This window comes from Sorex araneus, chromosome 1 (assembly GCF_027595985.1).
Source record: "Sorex araneus isolate mSorAra2 chromosome 1, mSorAra2.pri, whole genome shotgun sequence".
Classification (NCBI taxonomy): Eukaryota; Metazoa; Chordata; class Mammalia; order Eulipotyphla; family Soricidae; genus Sorex; species Sorex araneus.
In genome coordinates this window covers 121,612,501-121,622,422 of record NC_073302.1, presented here as the reverse complement: position 1 = coordinate 121,622,422, position 9,922 = coordinate 121,612,501, and the positions used below count along the sequence as shown (strand labels likewise).

At 53.4% G+C, this 9,922-nt stretch overlaps 1 protein-coding gene across 1 annotated transcript; it reads right to left on the bottom strand.

Annotated features, from left to right (window-relative positions):
- Positions 1-2,917: 2,917 nt before the first annotated feature.
- RXFP3 (relaxin family peptide receptor 3) lies at positions 2,918-8,937 on the bottom strand. The gene is made up of 2 exons (XM_055123689.1): positions 8,673-8,937; positions 2,918-8,407 (listed from the first exon to the last, which is right to left on the bottom strand). The coding sequence occupies exon 2, from the start codon at positions 8,194-8,196 to the stop codon at positions 6,796-6,798; it is 1,401 nt and encodes a 466-aa protein (XP_054979664.1). The 5' UTR covers positions 8,197-8,407; positions 8,673-8,937; the 3' UTR covers positions 2,918-6,795.
- Between the last annotated feature and the right edge of the window lie 985 nt (positions 8,938-9,922).

Here is a 9,922-nt window from a genome sequence, read left to right as displayed (position 1 = left end):
TATTGGGGGAGGGGCGCTGGAGGGTGGAAGGTACAGTTTTGGTTATATTTGGGGATGCGCAGGGGCTGCTTCTGGCTCAGTGTTTGAGGATCACTCCAGATAGTTCTCAGGGGATCATTAGTATCCAAGAAGAGACCCAGACTTCCCACATATTAAACTCCAGCCCTTTGGGCTCTGTCCAGGCCCTCGTCTTTGCTTTCCTCTGGGGCTAGCGGGGAGTATTGGGAGGATGAGTAGTGATGGTGCTCAGGGGCTATTTCTGGCTCTTGCCCAAAAGTGACCTCTGGTAATGCTTGGGGGACCAAATGCAGAGCCAGATAGTGAACTGGGGTTGTGTGCAAGGTCAGTGTGTCTTACCTCCTGGACCATCTCTCCAGATCTTCCACCCCTGTTCCATTTTCCAATCACTGTCCATATTGAGTTGAGTTAGCAGGAGTTATATTTCTCATGAACTATGCCAACACTCAAAAAGCTAGAGATTCCTTTTGTGACATTAACTTCCCATATTTATTTCATACTTAACTTACTCATATAAACTTAGATATCCCTGACAAGTCTACTTGAACATCTCATGTCAGAAAATTTACCCCATTAAATCAGCTCATTTTGGCTGGACCAGTAGTACTGCAGGTAGGTTTGATCCCTAGCATGCCTTATAATCCTCTGAGTATCAGCAGGAGTAATTCCTGAGTGCAGAGCCACAAGTAACCACTGAGCATCACTGGGTATGGCCTAAAACAAAACCAAAACAAATAAACTAGCTCATTTCTTGTGCACCTTTGTTCCATATGAAAATCTTTCGAAAACTGTCTTCCCATTTCTTTTCTCATCTCCTCCACAATAAGAAATGTTTTTTCTGGCCATGTCTCTTCCACTGCTTCTCATGACCAGGTTTTCATCAGGCTGGGCAGGCAGTAATTTAAGGTCTAATGGGCTGCCAGCTTGGGGACTGGGCTGCTCTTTAACCCTTGCTTTGCCATTCACCCTTAAACCGTTCAACTCTACATACCCCCCTTGTTCACGATCTAGTTGGGATCGCTCCATTAACAATACCTGATGCGTGTGCAGTGCCTGCTGCTCTTCTGTGTCACTGCATTACTGTGTTCTAGGCTGCTGTGCTGATCTGCAACCTTGGGGCAGAAGGTTGATACGGGACTCCTTCATTGGAGATGAGGAAATTGAGGCAGAGAGGCATGGCAGGACTCACCTGACGCTCCCCGCCTGCATATGGTAGCCCTGGATTTGGATCTTGCTCCCCCAGTCTCTGCTGTTTGCTAGAAGAGCACTTAGCCAGGAGCCTGGCACTTAAGCTGCAAAATGACAACTCTTGTCATACCTTCCACGCGCTCATCTCCCACTCCTCATGCCGAGATCCTGTCCCGGTTCTTCCGTGGTGCTTGGCTCTGCACCCTGCTGTGACAGGGTATTTGTGAGCAGCTCTTGCTGTCTTCACTTTCTCGAGGGCAGTGGGGCCAAGGCCCTGGGCATCAGCTCCCTGGGGTAGCACTGCTGGGAAGAGGAAGCCTGTTCTGGTATGGTTTTCTGCGAGATTTGGGTCCCCTTTCACACACCTGTGGATGTATGCGGGTGCAGACTGATACGGAACATTTGCAGAGCCAGACTATGAATGGAAGCCCCTAATCTACAGCCCATTCCTGCTCCCTTTCCCTTGGCTCTTATTCCCTCCAGATCTTCTCCTGCCATCCAACCTCTACCACATCTGCCCACAGCACCTTCTTACTTCCCCTCCCCCCACCCCCAGCTAGCAGGGTGCAGGCTCAGCAGTGTGGTCCCCTCCTCTGGAATCCAGACCCAGGAAAGGATGCCCAAAGCCCTGAGAAGTAGACCCGGGGCCATTTTCTTCTGTGGTGTTGGGTACTGGAGTAAAATCTAGAAGGTGTGGGTAGTCTTGTGATGGCTAGACCTGGTGGTGGAGAGAGATAGAGCTGACGGGGGGAAGACAAAACAAAAACTCCTGAAGAGCAATCTGGGCCAAGGCCCTGGCCACCACGGTCCAAGGCTAAAGGAAGCTGGCTAGGAGCACAACCTAAGAGCTTCCCTGGCTCCCCTCTCCTCCCTTCCCTACCTCCTTCTTTTTCCTTCCCTCTCCTCCTTCTCCTACCTTCCCTCTCCTCTGCCTTGTGTTACCTCAGACCCGTGTTTTCCCCTATTGCTCGGCAAGCAGCTCACTGCTGCAATTCTCTGGGCAGCCTCTCTTTGAGCCTAAGAAGCATCTCTTGGCTGTTCCCGGTGAGTGACACCCCTGGCTGTATCTATGTGTGTGTGGGAGGGGCGGGGGGCTTAAGACTGAAACCAAAGTGCTCCCTCCTTTCTGCCCACTGCTCATGCCCATCAACTGCTGACCATAAAGCTTTACTCCTAGCTCCAGGCCACAGGCCCTTGTGCTTCCTACCACTTCCTGGGGGCTTCCCACACCCGGTGGGGCCTTCTGCTCTGACCTCTGTGGGTACCATAGTTTCTATTATCATCCTCTGCGGGTTGCTTTCTTCATTTGTACGCTTCACATTTTCTGCTTCCCTTCCTTGTATTTTGTCCTCACACCCAAATGAAGCGATCTCTTTCTTTGGGAGAGTCACACTCGACACTCCTTCATCTCCCCAGTCTTCCTCACTCCTCATGCTCACACCACTCATGGTCAAGAGGCAGAGTCATGACTGACTTAGGGTGGCCTTAGCACGGGGAGGGACGAGCTCTCTGGCTTTGCCTACCTGTCCTCAGACTTGGCAAGATTAAGAAGTGCAATTCAGGCTGGGGGAAACGCTTAATGCGTATAGGAGGCCTAGGTTCAACCCCCAGCATCCCATGGTCCCCTGAGCACAGAGTCAGTAGCAGCCCTGGAGCACTGTCTGGAGTGTCCCTTACACCCGAAATAAATGGAAGTGAAATTATTGCCAGAGTCTAGTGTTTATTTTCAGATTATTTCTCCAAGGGTTTCTTTGGGTTATGAAGATTTTGAAAAGAATGTGTGGAAGTCCTGGGACAGTGACCTGCAGCTGAGCGCCCTCTTATGTGGATCCCCCAAATTCAGGAGTTGTCATCTATGGCCAAGCAGGGGACATAGCCTTTACTGGGAATGACGCTCCTTCTGCAGGAACACTGGATGGGAAACAAGGATGAGTAAGAGACCAGATCAGATGTTCTCTTTCTCGTTCCTTCTTCCTTTTACCTCCTCAAATATTTAAAGACTCACACCATCTCCACTGAGGTTGGGATAAATTGACAGAATTCAATTTGCCACTATCACTGTCATCCCATGGCTCATCGATTTGCTCGAGCGGGCACCAGTCACGTCTCCATTGGGAGACTTGCTGTTACTGTTTTTGGCATATCAAATTCAACTGAAAAGTCTTTAACCACTTTTGAACACGCAGCTACCCACTCATGGTATACCAATGCTATGTTTTCTCTCGAATGAAAATGCCCCAGTCCCAGACAAATGAATAAGTCATATACACAGATCTGTGCATACTAATACCAATCTTGGGAAATGTTGTAGGAAAAAAGGATGCTGAATTGCTTTGTTTCCTGCTTCCCTGCAAGGCAACTAACATTGCAACCTCTGAGTCTTTGATTGCTGTGTTTCTTAGCTCAGCTACCTGAAATCCTCATTCCTTGTCTTAATAGTCATTTTTTGCCAGAGTTGTACTTGTATTTCTAAATCTATCTCAAAGACTCTGGCCAGGGGAGTCTCTGAACCCCCAGCAGAACCAAGTTTTCTAACCCCTCTCTTTCCATGATATTTTCTTTTAGCTCTATCTATAATATGCAGTTTATAGTTCCAGGGTTTTCTATATTGAGTACTTGGAAGTCAGGAAAGTCGTTTGTGTATGAAGTCTCAGTACCCACTACAAGACTTGGCATACAAAACAGGCACTCTAAAGATAAATAGAAAAAAAAGATAAATAGCTGACTTCAAACTTCAAGTTGGTTTCAAAATTGGCTATTTTCTCTTTGTGGTAGACAAAAATCTCCTGTGTTGCTTCCTCACACCATGACCTCAGAAGTCCTCAGAACTCTATAGGGACAAGGTGATTCTCTTGGCAGTTTTTCCCATGAATCCTTGCCCCAGCCCCTTCTGTTTTTCTTGCACGCACTGTAGCAGAAATACACCTTTTAATACACTTTTCTAAGAAACATGAACTACCCACACATAGTTTTATTGTCAAAATTGAAATGGCAAGTTGCTGTAATAAAGAGAATTCCTCACCAAGAGTCTAATGGCAGCATAATGTATGGGTCTCTGGCATGCTAGAATTTGCTCTTTCTGGGCGTTTACTTTTTAATTTATTCTCTATTTTGGAACTCTGAGAAGGGCTCCATTTCAGTCTTCATAAGCCCAATTGCTAAACGATTGATATATTAATGTTTTCTTCTTAGAGGACAAAGAAAGACTTAATTCAGTCCTTTGCTTTAAAAAAGCGTTATCCTGTTTTCTAAAAATAGCTCACTTCTGAAGACTGTGTAGTATAGAGTCAGTCAGGTTTTGTTTCTGCAGCAAGGTGTCAGTTTAGCAACTGCACTGTCACGTTTTGAACCTTAAATCTCAGACACTCACCCTTTGGGCTTTAAGTCTCAGATACTAAGGGACTGAACTCAACAATACACAATACAATACATAAGAAGTGAGAAACAGCTGACCCGGGTTTGATTCCTCCATCCTTCTCAGAGAGCCCACAAGCTACCGAGAGTATCCTGCCTGCACGGCAAAGCCTGGCAAGCTACCCATGGCATATTCTATATACCAAAAACAGTAACAAGAAGTCTCACAATGGAGACGTTACTGGTGCCCGCTCGAGCAAATCGGTGAGCAACGGGATGACAGTGCAGTGCTACACTAAGGGACTTTTCCAGCACAACTACAACATACTGATATACAGTTCAAGAAGCTATTTAAGCAGACATGTCTTTTGGAATGGCCATTTATTGTATTAAAATTATCACACCAGGAGTCTGAGCAATAGGATAGAGGACAGGGCACTTGCTTTGCACATGGTCAACCTGAGCTCGATCCCTGGCACCCCACACAGTCCCCCGAGTCTGCCAGGTAATCCCTGGGCACAGAATAAGGAGTCAGCCTTGAGTACCTCTGAGTGTGGCCAACAGGCAAATGAACAAATAAATAAAATTACCACACCAATTAATGTGTTTTTTTTTCTTTTTTGGACTATACCCAACTGTGCTCAGGGTTTACTCCTGGTTTTGCACTCTGAGATCATCCCTGGCGGGACTTGGGGGACCATATGAGGTGCCAGAGATCAAACCCAGATGGGACGCATGTATGGCAAGCACCGTCCCACTCTGGCTCCCAGTTGCTGTTTCTTGACTTCAAACCATGTTGCCAAAGACACTGGCATGCATCTCTGTCAAAGCTGCCAGATGAATGGGTACATGCAGTTGTTTAATTCCAGTTCTCAGAGTTCCCCCCTGCTACCCCCCCATACAGCCCAACAACAACAAAAAAGAACCAACCCGTGAGATCAGGACAGAATTGTGCTGAGAAATGTATAGCTCTCCAGAGACAATTCTATGGACATAGAGGCAACCAGGAAGAATTCATCTTTTATTTCCCACCTGCTCTCCTTGAACCTGGTGAGCAGTCGAGAGACCATCACACCTAAATTTTTTCTACCCTCATCCCCCAAACAGACCCTTTAGGAAGCTTGAACTTTAACTCAAGTCTTCCCATAATCTCCTTCCCCACTGCATACTCCCTTTGGAAAGACCAGACATCAGCTAGCAAGAATTTTGGTTCCAGAAACTGTCTGAGCATTCCCACAGCATCCGTGTCTTCCATGGAAGCCCACAAAACACCCAAGCCGCTCGTCGTGTTTCAGAATCCCAGTCAAGATCCCACTCAAAACAGCACCCTCATTCCCACGGTCCGGGCTGGTCAAAGTCTGCAGGGAAGTCCAGTTCCGGGTAGCGAGTGCGCTCAAACCCTTTAAAGTTGCTTCCCTGGGCGCAGCCCAGGTACCATTTCTTCCAACTAAGGGTGGGGGGTGGGGGAGGGGGAGGGGAGCTGAGGATGGAGCGGGGCTTTCTGACTTCCCCTGCCTGCTAGGTTACCAAGGAATCATCATCCCCTTTTCTTTTAGGGGAGTAGCCTGAGGGGGTCTGTCCACCCGGGGAAACACGCGCTGAGATCAGAAGCCACTCCCCAGCCTTTAGTTCTCAAGCACAGCGATCAGGGTGGGCTCCAGTGACATCTGAACTCGGAGGCGGTTTCCCGGTCGTGCTTTGCGCTCGCCATCTGCCCACCTGCCAGGTCGGGACAATCAAGGGTCCAAGGGGACCCGCCCCTCTCGCGGGGCATTTCTCCTTGGGGCAGACCGAGTCTGTTTCTCTATCCCAGACATTGCACCCCCCAACCACCACCACCACCGAAAACGTTCCTTGCGCCTGACTCTCCTTCCCAGAGAACTCTCGCCGGAAGCCAGCTCTTGGTGCGGGCAAGCTGGCCCACCCCGGCTCAGAGGGAAAGTTCAGGCACTCCCCTGGCTGGAGGCACCTTGAAGCCGCCTAAAAGTTTCTAGGATCAGTGAGCTCAGCTGAGCGCTGTGAGGCCCGACCCCAACTTTCTGGGCATCCTCAACGCCTTTCTCCGTTCTAGGAGCCGCCCCACTGCGCAGCGCTGGAAGGAAAACAGGTGAGTAGGGCGAAGGGACGGGGTGGAAGCGCGCGGTCCACCTACCTCTCCATCCGGTTTCCCCCTGACCCCCAGCCTCCCCCAATTCACTCCCCAGGCAGGCATCGCGCGCCCCGCGATCAGTCCAGTCAGTCCGCGGAGCTGCTGGGCAACAGGTCGTAGCGCCCCCCGCTGTAGACCACCACCCCTGGCGGGTAGTAGAGCAGGTCGGGCTCGGGGGCGGCGTGCAGCGGCGCCAGGGCCTGCAGCCCCGGGTCCTCGGGCTCGGGCTTGGTGGTGGCGGTGAAGGGGCGCATGCTGGTGAGCGAAGGCGACGCCAGGCGCCACAGCAAGTTCTTGAGCGCTTTGCGGAACTCGCGGCGCACGAGGCAGTAGAGGACCGGGTTGAGGCAGCTGTTGGAGTGCGCCAGGCACACGCTCACCGGGAAGGCGTAGACCTGGCACACGAAGTACTCGCGGCTGAAGGGCACCGCGTTGAACTTGATGAGGATGCTCCAGGTGGTGAGCGCCTGGTTGGGCAGCCAGCACAGGAAGAAGGACAGGACCACGATGGTCACGGATTTGGTGACCTTGGAACGCCGCCGGGCGCTGGCTCCGGCCGGGCCGCCCCCCGCCGCCGCCGACGCCGCCGCTGCCGCCCCGCCTTCGGTCCCCACCACCCGGCGGTCGGAAAGGAAGCGCAGGAGCAGCACGTAGCACAGACTGATGACGAGCAGCGGCAGCACGAAGCCCAGCACCACCTTCTGCAGGTGGTAGAGGCCCAGCCAGAACTGCCGGTCGCCGCCCAGCCACTGGTCGGGGAAGCGCACCAGGCACAGCTCCTCGCCCATCACCTTGACGGTGCTGGAGAAGACGGCGGTGGGCAGCGAGGCGAGCGCGGCCGAGGCCCAGATGAGCGCGCACAGCGCTTTGGCCGAGCAGCGGCGCCCGTTCCCCAGGCGCCACCGGCCGCAGCAGTCGCCCAGGCGGGACCCTCGGGTCCGGTGGCTCCTCACGGCCGAAGCCACCGAGTGGTAGCGCGCCACGCTCATGGAGGTGAGGAAGAAGACGCTGGCGTACATGTTCATGGACGTCACGACCGAGACGATCTTACACATGGCCTTGCCGAAGGGCCACCTGAAGTCCAGGGCGTTCTCCACGGCCCAGAAGGGCAAGGTGAGCACGAACTGGAAGTCGGTCAACGCCAGGTTGGTGACGAAGAGGTTGATGGCGGATTTGCGCCAGCCCTGCTTGCTCTTCATCAGGTAGAGTACCAGCAGGTTGCCGGCCAGGCCCAGGGCGCACACCACCCAGTACACCACGCTGATGAGGACGCGCACCCGGGCCTCGGTGTCCGCGCTCACCGCGTGCCCGACCCCGGGGGGATGCCCCGGCGCCGCACCATCCGGCAACTCCAGCCCCAGCTGCCACCAGACGTCCCGGAGCGCCAGCGACGCGTTGCCGCTGGCGTTGGCCGCCTGGTCCAGAAACTCCGGGATCAGACTCCAGATTTCCGCGAGTTCGTCCCCATCCGCCGCCCTCGTATTCATGGTGGCGTTTCGTGGGAGCAGCGGCCACCCGCACGCACGGGCTCCTCTAGGTCATGGTCCCTGGGACACAACTGCGAGGGGGTCCAGCTCGCCCCAAGGAGGAGGCCAGGACTCGGGGCGCGGCGCGACAGGTATCGAGGTGGCCACCGAGGACGGAGCCTGGGGACAGGGTGGCAAGCACGCGTCACGGGAGCCAAGCTCAGCGTCTGCTCTGCAAGGGGAGTTGGAGAGAAACAGAGGGACGAGCGGTGGGTGGGCGCTCAAAGGGGGTCCCACCCTGCGCGGAGTCCCCCGCGCCCCCCCCCCCCCCCCACTCTATGACCCATTAGAGCCGCGCGTCTCTCCAGTGCGTTTTCCCACTGTCACTTGGGTACCGGCGCGAGATCCACTCTGCCGCCCCGGAACGCAGGCGGGAGCCCCCCGCCCGCTACCTTCCAGCAGTCCCCCTCGCCCCTCACTCCTTCTCTTTCCAATACCTCTGGCGGGCTCCTCGGCGGCGGCGGGATGAGGTTTCAGCTCTCGGAGAGAATTCTGTCCATCCCGCCGACTCTCTCGGGGCTCGGGGCGTTGCTGCGGCCGCCGCCTCCCGCTCCGACTCCCCGCTCGCCCTGCTCACCCGCTCACACTCGAACCCGCAGAGCCGCGGCTGCGGGGCGTCCAGGGAGCATGCGTACACGCGTGCGGGAGGAGAGGGGGGCGCTTTCCGAGGTGCTGAACTTGGCCGCGCCTTCTGGGCTTGGGGTGGAGGAAGGAGGGAAGAGGCGTGGGAGCGCAGAGCCCCTCCCCCCAACCCCCACCCCAGGCCTCTCTAAACTTTCCGCAGGGAACTGTGTGGTCACCTTTGTACGGGTACGCGTTGCTGCAGATGCCTGGGGTCTGCGATCTCGTGCCTTGTCTTAATCACAAAATTCTAGCCCCCTGCTCCCGTTCTCTTTGAAATGCTCCCCTCCTGGAGAAAATGGTTCAATATCTCTCCCACTTCTTTTTCTTGAAAGCGAAGACAGTGGCCTCTTTCTCATGCCCACACGCTGAATCAGATGATGGACTTTCACGCAGGCACAATCTAGTCCCCTCACGCCCCCATTCCCCGGTTTATTCGCTTTATTAATTTGGGAGCCACCCCCCGCGGTGCTCAGGACTTGTTCCTGGCTCTGCAGCGCTCAGGGATCACTGCTTTAAAAAAAATTATTGAATCACTATGAGATACAGTTACAAAGCTTTCATGCCTGAGTTTCAGTTATGCAATGATCAAACACCCATCCCTCTACCATTGCACATTTACCACCACCAATGTTCCCAGTATCCCTCCCACCACCCCTACCCCACCCACCTTCTGCCTCTGTAGCAGGAACCTTCCTTCGTATTACTCTCTTTACTCTTGGGCATTATGGTTTGCAATTCAGATACTGAGAGGCCATCATGCTTGGTCCATAGTCTACTTTCAGCACACATCTCCCATCCCGAGCGATCTCTTAGTGGTGGTTTGGATAACTTAGTGGTCTCTTCTCCATCCCACCTGCCTTCTCCTCCAGCATGTGGGGCAGGCTTCCAAACCATGGAGTGATCCTCCTAGCCCTTGTCTCTACTGTCCTTGGTTGTTAGTCTCATGCTATTTTATATTCCACAAATGAGTGCAGTCATTCTATGTCTGTCCCTCTCTTTCCGACTAATTTCACTTAGCATGATACTCTCCATGTCCATCCACTTATAAGCAACTTTCATGACT